The sequence below is a fragment of the Ursus maritimus genome, unplaced genomic scaffold (genome assembly GCF_017311325.1).
Source record: "Ursus maritimus isolate PB19 unplaced genomic scaffold, ASM1731132v1 scaffold_30, whole genome shotgun sequence".
Taxonomy (NCBI): domain Eukaryota; kingdom Metazoa; phylum Chordata; class Mammalia; order Carnivora; family Ursidae; genus Ursus; species Ursus maritimus.
The window spans coordinates 5,233,701-5,252,434 of NW_024425564.1; the positions used below are offsets into that span (position 1 = coordinate 5,233,701).

The 18,734-nt window shown below is 49.7% G+C and overlaps 1 protein-coding gene across 4 annotated transcripts; it reads right to left on the bottom strand.

Moving 5' to 3' along the window:
- Positions 1-6,873: 6,873 nt before the first annotated feature.
- Positions 6,874-18,589, bottom strand: BRD2 (bromodomain containing 2). 4 transcript variants are annotated; one of them, XM_040644777.1, is made up of 13 exons: positions 18,447-18,589; positions 14,527-15,852; positions 12,612-12,915; positions 11,868-12,005; positions 11,241-11,379; positions 10,939-11,153; positions 10,471-10,845; positions 9,826-9,954; positions 9,384-9,632; positions 8,993-9,258; positions 8,052-8,356; positions 7,730-7,852; positions 6,874-7,618 (listed from the first exon to the last, which is right to left on the bottom strand). In XM_040644777.1, the coding sequence occupies exons 2-13, from the start codon at positions 14,553-14,555 to the stop codon at positions 7,482-7,484; spliced, it is 2,409 nt and encodes an 802-aa protein (XP_040500711.1). In that variant the 5' UTR covers positions 14,556-15,852; positions 18,447-18,589; the 3' UTR covers positions 6,874-7,481. The 4 variants fall into 4 exon arrangements, with proteins under 4 accessions (XP_040500711.1, XP_040500712.1, XP_008691672.1 ...); XM_040644778.1 differs by lacking the exon at positions 18,447-18,589 and adding an exon at positions 16,462-16,476; XM_008693450.2 differs by lacking the exon at positions 18,447-18,589 and adding an exon at positions 16,150-16,260.
- Between the last annotated feature and the right edge of the window lie 145 nt (positions 18,590-18,734).

The window sequence follows — 18,734 nt, forward strand, 5'->3', positions numbered from 1 at the left end:
GCTCGCCCAGGGTTCTCTCTGCACTCAGGGTTTTCTTCTGGCAAGGTCATTGGTGAAATCACTGTGGGGCTCTTGCAGGGTCTATTTGCAAGACCAAAGGCAGCGATGGAAAAGCAGGAGAATACTGGGGAATCAGTATATTATGTATAAATGGCAGCGGGAGATGGATTCAAGAACAGCAAGTCAGTGGGTTTGGTCTCTGTGGTTGGAATGAGGTCCAGAAAAGGATGCAGAATTTTAAGGGGGAAGTCTAAGCAGAGGTTCATGGCCAGTCTCAGCACGAGGTTGCTGTCTAGACCCCAGGGAACTGGGGGCCAAGTAAGGAGAATTCTTAATGAAGGCAGTGGGTGAACCAGAAACCTGATATAGAAACCAAAGGGCATAGAGGGGTTGAGTAGCACTTGTTCTTTCTCAAATCAAGAGAATAGAACAAAATGTTGTGGGAACCATGGATCTGGGAGAACAACCATCATTCTGTGTCCCATTGAAGATCATGAGGTTTCTCTCTGAGAGGGATGGAGGCCTTCTTTGCCCCCTATTAGTAACTTTTCAGCTTTCGTTTCCCTGGAGTTAGAGTTAAAAGCACACATGCAAACTTAGAAAACCTTAAAAACTGGTTTTGTTTCTGTTTTCATTTTTTTGAGAGAAAGAAGGAAAGGGATGGGTGAAACGATCTCCTTTTTTCAGCAACTCTGGGTGAGAAGCAGAGACTAGGCAGGAGGATAGGTAATAACCATTTCTGGAGGAACTCTCCGTGTCTCTACAACCTGCCTCAATGGGGAAGCCAGTTCCAACTTACACACTGCAGAAGAGGAGAAAGTATTCATTGACTGAGCCCTACTACATTCTCATGGTCTCGGAAATCATAGCAGCAGCTCTGAGGTCTGAAAGTTGAACTGATTGAAGAGTACTTTATAACTCTCTTCTTTCAAGCCAACACCTGGCAAAAATTCTCATCCCTGGAGAATAGATTCCTTTTTCTACTCCAACCTCAAATCAAACATTAGCTTACCTGACGAGAGTAGCAATACGCTTGTTTGGTAAACACACATGAGGAATCTTATGCATAAATGTTTGCTAGTTCCTCTTACTTGCACAGTCTGCTATGCTTATCTTGGCCACCTTAGGCTGATGTGAGGCCTCACTGCAAGTGACAGGCCTGGTACCCCAGGGAGGGAGGGCTCCTGGCATGGTGGGAGTAGGGCAGGGCATGAGGGGAGAAGGTGGTTGATGGAGCCCCGAGACAACATACTATAGCAGAAAGACATGGACTTTGGAACCAATGATTCAGGCCCAGTTAATATACCTCTGTTAGCCTCTGCTTTCTCTTCTATTATGTAGGCATAATAGAATCTAATGATGAATTAAATGTTGTGAGAATCAGGAGATGATGTATATAGCATAACAAGCATAGGGTCTGGAAAATAAAAAATGCCTAGAATATGTTAGTTCTTACTATCTCCCTGCATGGCCAAAGTGATGAAGTCTCCCATTTGTGAGGTGACCACTTGTCCCCATTTGCCTGAGATTTTCCCATATTTATAGCTAAAACTCATCAATCCTGGACAAGCCAGGGGTGGGTGGTTACCCTACATTTACCACACCTTGAGCATACGCCCGTCCATACCTCAGCACCCAGCCCGCTGGCCCCACGGCAGAGCTGATGAGTCTTCTGGTGGGATCTGTGCTGAGGTACCTGGGATGGATGCAAAGACCAAGAGGTAGTGTAACCATCATTTATGCTTAAATTTAAATTGTTTCCCCAGGCACTGGGCAGATTAAGGTTGTAAAGAACAAGACACAGTTCCTGCCTTACAAAGGAGCTATAAGAGACATAAAAGTACAAGGGGGCAAAACTGAGGAGGAAGTGCTCAAGTGTGAACTGAAAAATTGAAGTGGTCTAATTGTTCATAGGGAGAGCCTTCCAAGGCTGATGAAGAACACAGCCACAACAGAGAGGTCACTCTAACTCAATGCTGGACGCTCCCGCTGGAGTCTGGAGGCAGGGGAGTGGTTACATGGGGAGGGCCAAGGGCATCGTTAGAAGCTCAACGAAGTCCTTCGGAAAGTGTGTCACAGGGGATGAAAGGACAGTTGGAAAGGTCTTTATAGTGGAGGTAAATTGTTCTTGGAGATTATGTAGGATTTGCTGTTGGGGAAAGAGGCTATTCCAGGCAGAGAGGATAGTGTGTGTCAAGGCCCAATGGCGCTAAACAGCAGGGAGAATCTGGGAAGGCCTATCTTTCGCTCTGAGTTGAGAGCAGAGTTCAAGGAAGGGCAAATGAGAAATATAACCTTGTAGACGTGACAAGGGTAAGATAGAGGCCTTGCAAAGGAGTTTAAACCTGAAGGGTAATAAAAGCAACACGATCGGATTTCTTTCCTGAAGGATCTCTCTGGCAGCTACAGTGTGGGGGATGGTTACGGTGGAAATGAGCCTGTGGACAGAAGACTGGTGAGCAGAGTTGTGACAGTCCAGCCTGAAGGGGGCGCTGACGGGAGAGGAATGGAGGAAGGCTCAACAGGCCTTGAAGGGTGAACAAAGAAGGGGAGAGTGAGGCGGAGAAATCTAAGCAGATCACTAGGCCCCAGTTCCAGGAACTGGGGGAATGGCAGTACAGTAATGATCCTGGCTGAGCTGCTCATTTACTGTAGAACTCTTCCTGGGCTGCTCGGTTAGCTTCCTCATCCATAAGAGGGTGCTTGCTCGGTACCTAACTCCTGGAGTTTTTGAGGAGGACTTGCCTGCAAAGGCACTCGTAAGTGTCTGGCACATTAGTGAGTTCTGTATCAGTGCTTGTTACATAAATAGATAACTCACAGAGGCACATATGTGGGAAAAGATGGGATCGTTTTTGGACATGTGCTGAGTGCTAGGAACTCCTGGGACATCGCCATTTGGCAGTTGAAAAGAGACTTGGAACTTTGGAGCAAGGTCTGGCCAGAGACAGATTTTATGGGTGGGAATTGCCTCCAGAAGAATGGGTAGAATTGCTTAGAAATGTACAAATAAGGAGAAGGGGACCAAGGAAGGTAACATGAGAGACGACAACATCTCATGGAAGGCTGAGGTAGAGACTTCTGAGAAGCCGACTAAGAGGGACTGTCTGAAAAGTAAGAGAGCAAGGGATGCTTCAGAGGTAAGGCAGATAAGGACCTCTGTGTCATAAGAGTGAAGCTCGTGTTTCCAGAGTTGAAGTATAGGGAAGTAAGGAAAGAAGAACCAAAAGTTGGGAGGGTACGCACAAAACTACCTGAAATAGACGTGAGGAAGTCATGGGAAACTTGCTCACCAGGTGGCGCCAAAGACATCTGAGACTCTGCACAAGTGCCTCGCCCTGGGTCAGGGTAGGGGTGGGGTGGGCCTGCCTCTTTCCTTCACTCCCACCTCAGCCAGGTGGCATTCCTTCAGTGAACAAACTACTAAATTTCCACTACTGGAAAGCTCTGGGACTCCAAGGGATACAGAGATATTTACAACTCTCCTCTTCTGCGGTGTGTGGAGAATAGTCCTACCCATTTTATCTCCTACATGGTTTTCAAATGTATCTATTCTTCACCTACATTGCTGCCTCTCCATTCCAAACCACTATCCTCGCCTGTAGAACCTACTTCTAAATCATCACTCTTCATCCCTTCTCGATGTCCCACCAACCCAAAATGATCCTTTCCACTGCAATTTTTTCAAAGGATGTGTCTCCTAGCACCCCACCAGCCCGCAGTATTGGAATTCTGGGGTCATAGTTCCTGGAGCCAGACTGCTGGGTTCGAATCCCACCCACTCACTAGCTGTGCTGCAACTTCGGGCAAGTTCCTTAACCTGTCCTGCGCCTCATTTCTTCATCCGTTAAATGGAGATTAGACCTACTTCATAGGACTATAATGAAGACAAAATGAGTTGTTCTCCGTATACTCCTTGGCAAAGTAAGTGCTCAATAAATGTGAGCTATAATTAATTTTTAGGATAAGAATTCAAATCCTTATCATGGCTAAATGCTCTCCTTGGTCTAGCTCTGCCTTTCTGGCCTTACCTGGAAGCACTCACCCTTTCATTCTTGCTGCTTCAGCACCACCTACATTCTGGCAGCTTACCTCCACTATTTTTCCTGCAATGTTCACTCCCCCTCCCCCTGGATACAGCCCAACATACTCACTCATCTTTCTGAGATCTGTCAGAACAGATCTGATATTAGATCTCTCAGATAAGAACCCTCAAAGCTCATAAAATCTTTGCATGTTGCGGAGCTAGAAATACAATTTTTATTAAAAACTAATGCTGTCCCCCCACCAACCCCCCCCCCACATAAACTATGGGGGCAGCAAGCTGTCTCATTAAGTGCTGGAGACGAGCAAGTGAGATTTTGCAGAGCTCGAACTACTTATGATCCAGGAAAGGGGAAAGCAGCAAAGATGTGAGATCCTGGGAGACATCAGATCAGTTCCCTACCACCATTCCCACATCCCCTTCCCCGCTCTGCTACAGTCCCTCTCACTGCTCAGGAAGACCGCTCTCAAGGTTACTTTGGGCAAGATCCAAAGAATAATTCCAATCAAAATTGTCCTCAGGGAATCCAAGAGCAAAGTTGGCAGGGGCTGGGACTGGGATCCACACATTGGCATACAATAAGGATTAAGTGTCTGAGAAAACCAAGTCATGCCTTCATCTTGGAGACCATCCGCACTGTGTACCATGAGAATTAAGAACTCAAAGAGCAGGCTTCATGAGGGTAGGGCTTGTTCTCTAACTTTACCCCCACACCCCCAACTTAGCAGAGCTTAGCAGTGTCTAGGTCTATTGACCTAATCTGTTAAAAGGCAACCAAGGAAACTCCATAAAATGTGACTGAATAAAAAAGGTCCCGCAGGAGACATTAGAGGAGAAAATGGCATGAGGAAGAGGCAGTGGAAGCCATGGTTTCAAGAGCTGGGAAGAGCATGGGAGGGATACCCACAGGATCCACATTTGTGTCCCGCTTGACGGGCTACTGTTTACTTTGGAAGACAGTAACTTCAATCGAGGTAGCAGTAGCACTCAGACTCCCCAACTACTACCATGCCTAAAGGGTATGGGATGGAGTAAAGCTGGGGCTTGGACCAGTAAATTCGACTAAGTGAAAGAAAAAGTACATCAAAAGACAGACTGGCTCAAGCTAAAGCAAGGGTCAGAGATGACAGCAAGGACTCTACCAAAAAATTGAGTCTCAGGAAATCCATGTACACTTGAAAGTGGCCAGGTGTGGCAGCGTGAGAGGTGTGATGCAGGTCCGGAGCCACTCTTTCCATCTCATGCTGTTCTGCAGTCAAGGGGATGGGCTACGCTGCCTTTTCTTACAGCATTTGTTCTCAACTTATACTAGATTCTGTATCTAGCCTCCTCCCAAACTAATTCAAACTTTGTATTTTTTGAAATGAGATGTAATCCTGGACATACAGACATGCATCTGACTGAAATTGTAACATGTAATCATTCAATTCTTGTTCCACCCCCACAACAAATTCTATTACAAGTATGTCCAAGTTTTCAATTCTTTCATTTTGAGAGAAAGAACAAGCAGGGAGTGGCAGAGGCAGAAGCAGACACCCCACTGAGCAAGGAGCCTGATGAGGGGCTGGATCCCAGGAACCCAGGGTTATGACCTGAGCTGGAGGCAGACGCTTGACTGACTGAGCCACCCAGGCTCCTTCCAAACCTTTTCTATCATCTTTCTCAAGAAAATCAGAGCTGAAAGTTCAAGATTCACTCCCTGAGTTCTACAATTAAGTTGGGCCAAAAGCCAAATCAGGTTTCTCTTTCCAAAAAACCTACCAAGTGGTTCCCAGCCCTGGTTGTGCATTACTATCTCCCGAACTTTCAAACATTATTGCCCAGGCCCCAATTTAATGAGAATTCATAAAGACAAAATGCTGAAATTGCAGTATTTTTAAAAAAGCTTTACTGGAGCCCTAATACATGGTAAGGGTTGAAAATCCCTGCTAGTCTAAATTCTTGCTTCCAAAATCTTCCATATCCAAACCAGATTCCACCCTGTTTCTGGCAACATTTAGAGCAGAATAGACAGTTTTCTCTACATTAACAATTCCCAGCTCTTATTTCAAAGGTCAAGTTTTCTACAATGGTCTGACATACTATGCTAAAATACTTTTGTGGCCAGTCCCCAGTTTCAGAACCCACATCCCAGCCCTTCTCTCCTCAGCAAGGGGTTACATTTATTGAGGTTAGTTTTTGTGATCTGCAATTGGCAAAAATTGCTGGATTATGTTGTTAATAAACTGCAGGGCTCTGTAAATCTGGAATTTGAGGCCAAAGCTTACAAAGGAAAGCACAACTGCCTTCTCGGATGCAGAACACAAGAAGTACCTGTCAGTCACCTTCCATCCTTTTCATGAGCATGTTCAGGAGACAATCCACACAGGAAAAATCTCAAAAACCTATCTTGTCTTGAGTCCTAAACTTGATTAAGGTATCAACGAACCAGAGTGTTTAACTTTCTCTATTTAAACCGGAGCAGCAGTGCCTGGGTGGCTCAGTTAAGCATCCGTTTCTGCTCAGGTTGTGATCTCAGGGTTTCGAAATCGAGCCCAAGTCAGGCTCCGTGCTCAGCCTCTCCCTCCACTTGTGCTCTCTTAAATAAATAGATCTAAAACAAAACAAAACCAAACCACCCCCAAACCAAGGTTATTTTGAAGGATTCATTTTACAAAGCAGGTGAACTTACATTTTATCACCACAGCAACAGCCTACTGGTTTAAAAACTAAGACAACAACCCAACTATAAGAGCTCATCTTTTCTCACTTCAGGACTATTTTCCTCAAAATTTTATTATGTTCCTTTTAAAACACTACAAAGCAAATGTTATTAAGGTAACTCAAAATTTGAATAATATTTTCTTTATTTACAAGTTAGAATCAACAGACAAAGAAAGACAATCCAGGGGACCAAATGGGGAGATGACTGAAACCCCCAGGGGCCCCAAATGGAGCAGAAGGAAAAGGGAAAACAGAGTAGAAAAAAAAAGTCAACGTAAAAAAAGAGCTCCCCCTTCTTCCCTCCCCATGGAGGCTGAGGGGACCAGGGCCCCATACTCCTCAGCCTTACCTAGCTTAAAATAAATTAAAACAAACAACCTCAAAACAGGGCTTTTACAAGTGAACAGGGCAGCCATGGCCTCAGGTAACCCTGTATCAGGGCCTTTGCTCACTCCCACCCTGTACCCCTGCCCCGCCCCAGTCATTTTGAATGGGGGCTCTATGCCCAAGAGGTCACTCTCAATGGGGCTGGGAACTCAATCTTATTTTGTCCATTTAAGTCCCTCCTTCAGTAAATGTCCCTGCACCCCTCCCCCCTGCAGAGCCAGCTCTCCTACAGTGGGGGGAGGGGGGATGAGATGAGGAAGTGTCACAGCAAGGGGAGGAAGGGGCAGGGCAGGGTGGTCTAGGGGTCCGGTCCTGCGGAGCCTCCTGCCCCATCTGGCCTGGCCCCTTAGCCTGAGTCTGAATCACTGGTGTCTGAAGAAGAGGATGATGAAGAGGAGGAGCTGGAATCGGAGCTGGAGCTGGAAGCGCTGAGGCGTGACACTGCTACTTGCTGTGCCGACGAGGACTCGGTTTTCTCACTTGCTGCAGAACAAGGTTGAAGGTTAAAGCTGTACAAATCTGATCTCCATTTGTCAAGGAAAGAATCAAGATAGGGGGATGTAGTTAATTTGTAGTAGCTTACAGGGTACTCACCTTTCTTGGGGGGCTTTTTGGTGGAATTGAGCTGCCCACTAACATCTTGTAACCGCTTTTCTAGTTCCCGCTTCTTTTCCAAAGCCAGCTCCTCCTTTGTCTTTCCCACAGGTTTCTTAATGGCTAAAAAATCAAACATTCCAAGTCTAAGACTGCCATAAGCATATAGTTTCATTGTACCTGTTAACCACCATGTATCCCTCTGCCCCAGGAGCTGACAATCAGAAGAGCATCAAACACACCCTACTACCCCTTTCTAAACTGTCGCCAGAACTGCTCAGGGACTGCTGGACTGATGTGGGGAAAGTCACTTCATACTCACTATAGGGCTTCCGAGGTTTCTTTCGTAGACAGGAGAGAACATAGCGCTCAAGCTCTCGAAGCGTGGATGGCTTGAGGGTTTCAAAATCAATCTCAATCTCTTCTGGGTTTGAGTCACGCAAAGAAGGCTCCCTGGCCTGGATTATGTGCACAACTCGGCCAAGTTTCTCCCCAGGTAATTTGTTGATGTCCAAACTCAACTGCCGCTTTTCATCATAACTCATGGGTCTGCTTTCTTCCTCCTCCTCTGAATCGTAGCCTGTAGGCAGGGCAGGTGGGGCTGTCTTTGCGGCCTTTTTGGGCAGTCTATAGGCAAAAAAATTTTTGTCAGGGAAGCATCACTAACCTGTCCCAACACATTCCCACTGTTTAATCCAGTAATCTGAATTTCCTGCCAGAGTAATGCTTCGGTTTTCCTGTAAGGTAAATGGGTGAGCCAACTGGAGAGGAGATACTACAAACACTCCTCAGAATAGACCTTCTCACATGCTAAGCACTTACTATCTATTTAGGCTTTGAGAACTAGATACTGGTATAATGGCCTGAGTCCATCTTTTTGCTCCCTGAAAGACTCTAACCCACCCCATCATGGAAAACACAAGACAAACTGTACAGATTTATTGGTGCAGACAGAAGGGACAGACAAACTAGGGGACAAATGTGGCTTGCCACTAGTTTCTGTGTAAGTTTTATTGGAATAATCCTACCCATGCTTCCACAAGCTCTACAGCTGCTTTCACACTACCTCACCAGAGTTGAGTAACTTTGAGAAGCTCTACGGTTCTCAAAATCAAGTGTTTGTTACCTAGCCAATTACAGAAAACGTTTGCTGATCTCTAGTTTAGAGAAAACTTTGCAAGGACTGAGAGAAACCATTCTCCCCCTGGACGCTGTGTAATAATAGCCAAGTTCGTCTCTGCTTCCTAACCTCTTAGAACTTACTTGGTGCCACTTCCTCCAGAAGGTCCAAAGCCAGGGGGGCCTAGTGCAGCAGCACTGCCACCCCCACTGCCACTTGCTTTCTTGGACTTCTTGGGCTGAGATGGACGGGGTGCCCGAGGTCCCTTGTCATCTTCATCAACCCCAGCTCGGCCTCGATGCTTCTCTGCCTTCCGTTTCTTCTTTTTCTCTTTTTTTTCTCTCTTCCGCTTTGGCTTTGATATTGGGCCTTGGGACAGGGCAGCCAGTTGTTCATGTACTGCTCGAAGCTGGAAACAAAAGAATCAGCTATATAATGAGAAAAATAAAGTAGAATAAAAAGGAGTAAGAGAAAAAAATTAGGGCAAAGACAAGGCATGACCACTTTACAAAATAAAACTAAGTGACAAAATACCTGTTCCTGTAGTTCAGCCAATCTATGAGCCCTTTCTTCCTCAGAGTCAGAGCTTTCACTCTCTTCTTCTTCCTCTTCATCCTCGTCTTCTTCCTCTTCTTCCTCAGAAGAGCTCTCACTGCTGCTTTCCTCGCTGGAGGACTCTGAAGACGATTTGGCCAACCCAGGTGGCAAGGCAGTAGAGACTGGTAAAGGCCCTGGTTCCAGTGGTTCATCTGGCATCTTGGCATAACGGAACTCAAACACATCCTAGGAAGACACACACCCTCAGAACCATGCTAGTCAACACTGCCCCGATTACACCCAGCCACCTGGTGGTATAGTACAGCTCTAATTTACAACCATGCATACTAGGAGATCCTTGCAATAAGGTGGTACAGCAAAGAACAAAACCTCTCTACCCAGACCCATTTGGTCTTCAAATTCCAACTCTGACACTCACCTGTAGCTTTCGTGCCATGGCCACAACATCGTGGTCTGGGGGATTGTACTTATAGCAGTTGGAGAACATAAGCCGCACATCAGCAGCAAACTCCTGTGCATCCCGGTAATCACGATTCTCCATCTTCCGCTGCAGAAGGAGGCAGCATCAGAAGCTGCACAGGCAGGGAGACTCACCTTTCCCTGCCAACCCCAGACACCGCAAGAGTAGCCCTCTCTTGAGAGCACAGTAGGGATGACCTTAAAGATCTATGCCCTGGGGTTCAAGTTTGAAGTCAAAGGAATTTGGGTGGGTTGAAGAAATATCTACGTCTAGAAAAAAAAACCATTTCTAAGTGATAGGGGTGGGTGGCCTCTGACTATCCTTCCAACCCCTTACTCCCCTAACCCAATGCTCCCAGTAAGCAGAACTTAAACATACATGAGTAGTATTGCTCTGAAAACAAAACTCACCATACAGTTTCAAACTCCAAAAAATACAGACTCAATTGTTAAGTACTTAACCTTCTGTCCCATTACCGTTTCGTAAAAATAAAATACCAAGAATCAAGATTGCCGTGTGCCCATAAGAAGTGACTGATTGTTTTATTGAACCCAAAGTTCCAATCACTGCCTGAGCATCCCATCTGCCCCATGCAGTGGGTACCTTGACAGTGCTGAGGTCCATGGGGTGCTTAATGATGTCATGGTAGTCATGCAGGCCAAGAGCAGAAGCGTCCACTGGTTTATAGAAAGGCCAGGCATAGGCAGCATGCTTCTTAGAGAGCAACTCTTTTAAAATGCCATTGCAATGTTTTAACTGTTCTGATAGCTTTCCTTTCTTGGAGCTCTGGTGTTGCTGCTGAGAGTCAGGCAAGTCTTTGCGCGGGGGCTTGATGGGGCGGCCACTCTCTCTACGCACAGGGGGAAGACGTGCTGCCTTGGGCTCAAGACTCCCAGGGGGGCTAGCTGGGGAACCCGGAGCCAGGATGGCTGTAGGGGTAGGCGTGGTGGTATCTGCTTTCCGCTTTACGCCTTTTTTCTGCAGAGAAAAACAAGATGCGATCCTTTTAGGGTCCACCTCATCCAAGACCTTGCCCTTCCCACTGCCCAAAAGAAATCCACCCATCAGTACCTTGGCAAGGGGCTGGGCTGGGGGAGCTGCAGAGACAGCAAGGAGCGGGGGTCCAGCAGAGTGTAAGGTCTTGAGAAGGGGAGAAGAGATGACTGACGGGTGGGGAATGTTGAGGACAGTGGTAGGTATCTCAGGTGGTGGAGTATATAGGGCTGTGTGAGACACAGAAGAAACAGCAGGCACCTGATGGGCACTGGTGACGCTGCCCTGGAGTGCTGGAAAAAAAGGGGGGAGGAAAAAAAAGGTTAGTTCTATTACCCTCCCCATCTTGTCTCCATTAGAAAAACTGTAGCTCTTCCTACCTGCCAGTTTGGCCCCCTTCTTGTGGCTGTTCTTAGGGATGGTCACCACGAGCTCTTGTTCTTCTTGTGGCATCGATGCCACTTTCTGTAGGAAGATCTTTTCCAATGTTTGTGCCATTAGGACAATATCATCAGTGGGCTACAGAAAACACAAAACAAGATTCAAATGCCAGCTAAAGGCAGACAAAACATTTTTCTCTGAGGAGTTCCTAGTCCCAAGTATCACCATCACCCCCTCAGACAACTTTGTCATCAAGTACTGAAAATTACCTATACTGGGCCACTTAGTTCCATGTCCTCCCCTAATTGTCCCTCAAAATGCAATAAAGAAAAAAGTTCAAAGAAAATGAGACTGTCAAGAATACATTCTGCTCTACTCAGCTCTCTCTAGATTTCTCTTGAGAAACAGGGCCACCATCCCCAAATATGAAAATGTTCTACTTAAATAACCTTTAACTCCAGATCTCTGAAGCCACATCACTGTTGAGTGGTATCCCTTGGAGCTCAGATTTTCTGGATCCAACCCACTTTGAGAACACCTTCAAACATTATACCAACAAAATATCTAGCAGCAACAGAAGCACGGTCTCTCTTCATCTACTAATGAACCCACACAGAAAAACTCACCTTGTTGTAGATGTAACAATTGGTGAACATGGTGTTAAAATCCTGCATACACTCTGAGGCAGCCCAGTAATAGTTGTTTTCAAGTCTCCTCTTAATAGTGCCCATATCCATAGGCTGTTTTATAATTTTGTGATAGTCCTAAAGAAAGAAAGACTTATCAGAACCACTGAAAAATAAATGCCATTTTTCCTAAACTACTGACCCCAGCAAACACACACGCACATACACACCCCCTATGTGTCTTGTGTAGTCCCTATACTGCGGCCCCAATTAAACTAAGGACAAAAAAAAAAAAAAAAAAAAGGAATGGGATTCTTAACACCCGTTGGGAGGCCCCTGGTGCCTTTCTCTAACCACCCACCTCCCATCCGCTCTGCAAGGTTTCCCATCCTGTGACATTACCTCTGGGGCTGGCTATCCATGGGCTGCATGAGGGAGAGGAAGAAGCTAAGAATTTTGGCCACCGTGGTCCTCTCCCAACCTGGGGTGGGAATCTGTAAAATGGAGCCAGGGCACAAAAGTTAAGGAAGGACACATGGAGGGCACAATGAGAGATGCCAAGATAGCAAGCGGTTGGATCAATAATCACAAAGGGCCAAGAATCCAGAAATCTGGTGGCTATCTGCCCTACGGGGGAAGAGATGGGAAGTCCCTAGGGGCCGCAGCACCTATACTAAGCAGCCCACCTCCACTCACACACATTCTTCATTCCCAATACCTCCCCACTCCAATATGCCTACTCACCGGCAGACCCAATTTGACGGCATCCACAGGCTGCCTGAAGGGCCATGCAAACTGATGTTTCCACAGCGCCTTCATAACCACCTTGTGCAGATATTGCAGCTGGTTGGTAACCCGTCCTGGCTTTTTGGGATTGGACACCTCCGGGGGTGGTGGGTTGGCAGGGGTCAGTTGTAAAGCCGGCACTGAAGCCATTGTGGGGCTCTCAAATCCCTCATACAACAGAGAGGGCTTTCGAATCCTCTTCCCTGGAGCTGCTGCCTCTGGGCCCAGCCCCAGTAACCCTGCATTCCCCTCCCCAGGGAGCCTGTGAAATGGGAAACATAATTAGATGTGGTAATTTCACAGAAATCATAAGTGCCACTTACACTACATACACAATAAATCCAGACCTGGAATTTATAAGAAATAATCAAGCTTATAGAAGTCAAATTTAACTACAACTAGTATCCAAACAATATGTGGAGCTTTTGTTCTTGCCTCCCCCCCCCCCCCCCCCGTTTCCCTGTTTTTAGTACACCTATCCAGATCCCACCTTCTGGACTCTGACAGACTCTATCATCTGTAGTTCCCTTTAAAAATAAAACAAAGTCCTAAGATGGTTTCTTGTAAAGCACAGCATAGCATCTGAGAACCACAAGCTTTACAGGATGGAACTTAAACAAAATGGGTGGAGCAGAGCAGCTCAAGCCCCAAGCTTCTTCCTCACTAGGGGCTAAGTGGTTGCCATGGTGGTTGAGCCTGAGGGAAGCCAGGGAAGAGAGGAAGGGAACAAAATAGGGAGCAGATTTCATAAAATACTGATGAGACACGTAAAAATCCATCTGGGCATAAGAAAACACACCACCATCCTCCCCACAAGCTCTGCTTAATTTAAAGCAGAGAATGAATCAGAAATCTAACGGAAAACCTTACCAACTTAAAAAAATTTTCAGACAAGAGAGCATTTGTCTGACTTCACCGCCTGGCACAACCCAGCTGCCAACCCCAGAAATTATTCGAATTCGTCTCCTCCAAAGGACTCAAAAATAAAGCCGGCCCAGTCCCCAGTCAAGGTCAGCAAGCTCCAGCCGAGTAGTGATAGACCACCCCCGAACCCGCCAAAAAATAAGATTAACGGCTCCCACTCTAGCACCACACTCTTGAATCAATGACCAAGACTGGTTCAAACTTATGTTCTCTCTGGTACTCCTCAGAACCAGGTGTTTCCCAGGGCCTAAGACTAGAGACACTACACGGAGATCTCATTGTTTACATCCGCAGAGCTGGACTAAAAATCTTTAGCTCCACCCTCCTGCCCAGAATGAAACTCTTAAAGCTATCAAAAACATCCCTCCAAACAAAACGCACGCAAACCCCCAACACAAAACTGATTCAGTCATTGAAAGACAAGCAAGAACTTAATGCCCTAGCCTGGACACACAAACCCACAGGCTAAAAGTAATCTCTCTACCCGACTCTGGGAACCTCCGTAGCCAGGCTGAGGCTCTATCGCCATGACAACCCTATAAGGTGCTAGATGGGGCCACGAACCCCCCTAGAAGACCTATGACAAACCGTTGCTAGACACCGGACCCTCCACCCGCAGGACCGGCTACCCACTCAATGCCGTCTTTTCCCATTACATTCCTCCGCCAACCCAGCTCTGTCCGACTAGAAGACGACTGAATCACGGCGGGAAAAGTAACGCATAAATTGACAACCTGTACTCCCTCCATACGCAGTATCTGGCCCTCTACCGCCGTTCCGAAACCGTCACCCAACCCCCTCCGCGAGCCCCGAGAGCCAACAGTCGGCCGCGGAACAGCAACGCACCCGAGCCGGTTCTGTCCTCCCTCCGAACCCGATGTCCCACATCCCCGCGCCATAACCCCCCCCCCCAACGTCTCCTTCCCACACGCGGATCGCAGAGACGTACTTGCTGTGGGGAGTCACGTTTTGCAGCATCTTGACCACGGGGAACCGGCGCTGCGCTCAGCCGCGGAAAGTCCGGGTGGCCTCGGTTCCCCTTACCTCCCGGGCCAGCATAACCCGGGAAGTCGGGGAGGGGTGGAGGGCCGCTGCCCTTGGCCCTCCAGGCGACACCCCCCCCCCCACCGGGCCGGCGCGAAAGCAAGTCTTCTCCGCTGCTTCTCGGAGAGCTCCCAGCAGCTTGGCGCGCTCCGCGGGAGGCGGACAGCGAGAAAATGGCGGCGGCCTCAGCAGAGGCGGGCGAGCGAGGGGGGACGGACTCCTCAAACACTAGGACGGCCCCCAATCCCGGACACCGTCGTCAATACTGCCCGCTGTTGATCTGCAAGGATCCCCTCTTCCTGCTGGGACTGCCCGCAGCGGACGAGGTCCCGTTTCGATCTCGGATGGAGGCGGATGAACACGAAAAGTGGTTTAGGGAGCCGCCGCCTCCATCTTTGAAATCCTCTTGAGGGCGGAGTAGAGGGGGTGGACAGACTCCGAGGATTGGGCGGGGCCCGAAAAAGGGGAGCGTCGGGGGCTTCTATGGGGTCTGTACTGTCCGCCGGGGCCGGTCATAGGCCGAGACGAAGGCCATTTCCAAACGGATGGACGTGGATTGCAATGGCGGCCCCCGACGACTCGAACGCTCTCTATCAGTAGGCAGAATCCTCCAGCTCGTTCTAGAGGCTGCTCCACTCCAGCGCGAAATGGCGCCGCCGAGCCCCGCGCCAGCCCTTTATATATAGGCAGGGAGGAGGAGCCTCGCCGCTCATGCGCGCCACCGTGCTCGAGATTTCCCCCACCCCCTCCGCGCGCGCACGCTCGCTCACGCGCGTGAAGAAGCAGAGTTGAAAGGGGAGGAACACCTCTCCGCGGGAGCGTTTTCTATTGGTTGACTGGAGCGATGACGTCATAAGCTTCATTTCCAAGGTGTCAGTCACTAGGCAGAAGAGTGCCGCATAGACCCATAGGGAACCGGCAACCCGCCACATCTTTGAGCCAATTGGCTGCGCTGTGGTTCGGCGACTCCAGGGAAAGAGAGAGGTTGGCATGGGTGCAGCACCCTCTCCCCGCCTCCCCTTCCAACAAAGTCTTCCCAGGCGTCCGAGCCCGGTGTGACCGGCGACTGCCAAGCTCGGGCAGGTCGTGCCATTCGTAGCTCCTCCATTGGCCACACCAACAGGACTGGAGGGGGCCGCGTGGGCGTAGCCAGCCTGGGCCCGCCAGGGTGTGGCCGCAGGACGCCTGGCGGGTTGTTGTTCTCAGCAGAGAGGCCGCTGCAGTGAAGAATCTGAAAAGAGGAAGAAGACGCCATCTTAGAAGCCGCGGCCTGCTACTCTAGCAGATAACTAAGGGCTCCCGAACGTAGCCATGGAGGGATCTAACATTTTCATACTCCACAACCAAAAATACAGGCTTGCCGCAGTCTTAAAATCCTCCCCGTCTTTCCCCAGGTCAAATAATCGGAAGACAAAGGCAAAACTCAGAATCAGCGAACTCCCAAAGGCTTACCAACAGGACAACCGAATCTAGGATACGTTCCCAAAACTTGCACCCAAGCACCTCTGCAATCCGTCCCTGCTCATACCTTCAGTTACCCAAAAAGTATCTGCCTGGTCGACAAAATTCCGGCAGCCCTAAAGTAGGAGCAAAATCTCGAAACATACCCATATTCTCTATAAAATGAAACCCATCTCCTCCCCAAACTTCTTTCCGGTGTCTGGTTCAGAGCGGAAAAAACAAGTCCTGCTAGGGGCGAATCAGGGTGAACACCCTCCCCCTCCTGGCGAGCTCAGACCTTTCCCCAAGCTCCCGGCCCTCCCCTACCCCGAGGGCAGGCCCGAACCCCCCTCTTAGGATCCCTCCGCCTCGGGGGCGGCAGGGCCCCCCATCCCCCCACCAGGGTCCGTAGTCCTCCCCACGGAGCGGCTGGTCCATCGGTCAGCGCCAGGGAGGAGGGCGAGCGGAGGAGGCGGCGGCTGCAGCTTAGACTAGCCCTCCCCCTCCTTCTCTCCCCTCCTCCCCTCCCCCCGGGCCGTCCGCCTCCAAGGAGGGGCAGGAGCCATTTTGGGAGCTCAGTCTCGCCCCCTCCCCCAACCTACTTACTAAGTCTTCCCCAAAATCTTGTTACCTGAATAGGGTTAGACTATGTATGAGTAAAGACTCAATACAACCAGGCCAGGATCTCTCAAGCCCTCTCTGGGCCCACGCCCCTCCTCCCGCCCCTCCTCCCCTAATGGGAGAGTCAAAGAATTATCCCCAACCTGGGCTTTAGCGGGAGGTCTCCCTCTCCCTGCATCTCCTTCTCTGGATACCAAGATAGAAAACAGACTGCATATCTGACAAAGGAAATTAATGTAAATCATCGAACATAAGAGCCCCCCCATCCCGGAAGGACTCGTGAGGGCCTGGGTCCTTGCGCTCCAACCACATCACCCTCCCTCCTTTCGCCCCTCTTGAGCCCTAACCTCGGTTACTGCGTCTAAAATGGCCGCCAATCTCACGTCTTCTCGACCACCCGAGTCGGGCAAACCCTGCGGGGGACGTGCACACCGGGAAGGAAGCCTCTTCCCCTATCACTACCGCCCTCCCCCACGCAGGGATCAGGCTTCGGCCCCCAAAGTACATGCAGGTTGGCGCGGGTGGTTGCAGCAGGGGGGGCAATGACACAGNNNNAACTTTGCTGAGGCCTTCTCCCCTCCCCCCACCCCCTCCCCCTAGTGGCCCAGCCTCCTAAACCTACAGCTCTCCGCCCGAGGCCTTGCAAGTTTGCAGAGGCCCATTAGGGGGCCGGCCGGGAAAAAAAACTTAGGAGGTCGCGAAAATGCTGGGTCTTCGAAAGCGAAAGGGCTGCCAGACCTTATTCTGGCTTACTTTCCTGCATTCCGGAAAATCACTGCTCCCTACTCCCTCCCAAACCTCCCTTCCCCCACATGAGTCACACGGGAGGCTAACAGCTAGTTAGGAATTTGGAAAAGTAACTCTTCCCTCCTTTCCGTTCCCTCCCCCGCAGTACACAAGGAGAGAACTGTTCAGGAATGGGGGAGGGGATGAAGGAGGCAAAAGACGCCACCCTGGAGAAACCCGAAACCTTGTAAGCTGTGAAATCATTCCAGGTCCTAAGCCTCACTCCCTCCTGTCTCAGACCACGCTTTCTACAGCCCACCCAGCACCCACCTTGGGCTTGGTCTCTGTTCCCAAGCGAACCCCAAGCTTTCAGCTTGTAAGCCCTCCCCAGCCTGGGGTAACACGAAATGAGCTAAGACCCCACCGAGGTAACGAAGGTTTGTACAGAAGGCTCCACAGGCCCTGTCCACGTGAATGCACACGAATTCGATAAGCGATTCGAAGCGTAACCTCCAGCATGCCATGTGATGACTGCGAGCTTCCTACCGCTGACACAAAAGCACAGAAATGCTCCTTCCAGAGTCTCTGGGGAGAAAGGGAGTGGGCGCCCGGGAACAATCTCAGTTCACAACCTGGGTTGCACACTCACATTCAAGAGTAGGAAATACAGACACCACTCCCACTCCTCAGCCGACTAGATCACCCCTCCCTCCTGCCGCCAAAAGGAAACCTCACCTGGCTCCGGACTCCTCTACCCCCAAGGGACGAATGGAATGGGGGGACACACCGCCCCCACGCCCCTTTGCCCTCCAATTGGTATGGAGGCATGAGGTTGGCCATTCCCCTCCCCCATCTGAGGGGCCCTCTCCTGCTCGCCCCCCTTCCACGCTCCCATTGGCTGTAAACTGTTTGAAGGACAAACCCTCCCACCCTCAGGTTTTTCTCTGAACCCCAAGAATTACCCCCCCGGACTCCCCACCATTGGTTAAGCATTTAAATGACTAACAACATCCCCGCCCCCCAAGGGCCCCTTCTCACCTGGAACCTGGAATCTTCCAGGGGGATGCCAACGTTCCCCTCGGCTTGGTGCGGGGGGAGGGGGGAAGAGAATGTAATCCGGGGTGTCACCCCCCCGGGAAACTGAAGCTGTGTTGGGGGAGGGGGCGTAACCCCCAGCCCCTCCCTTCCCGAGCGAGCTGGGGGGTGGGGAGATCGTCGGGGCCGCGCCGCCACGTCAGCAACACCCAGATTGGCTGACCCGGGTCACGTGCCAGCCGCCCCCTTTCCCCCCCCCCTCCACGAGGACCAGTTTTCCGAAGGTTTCTG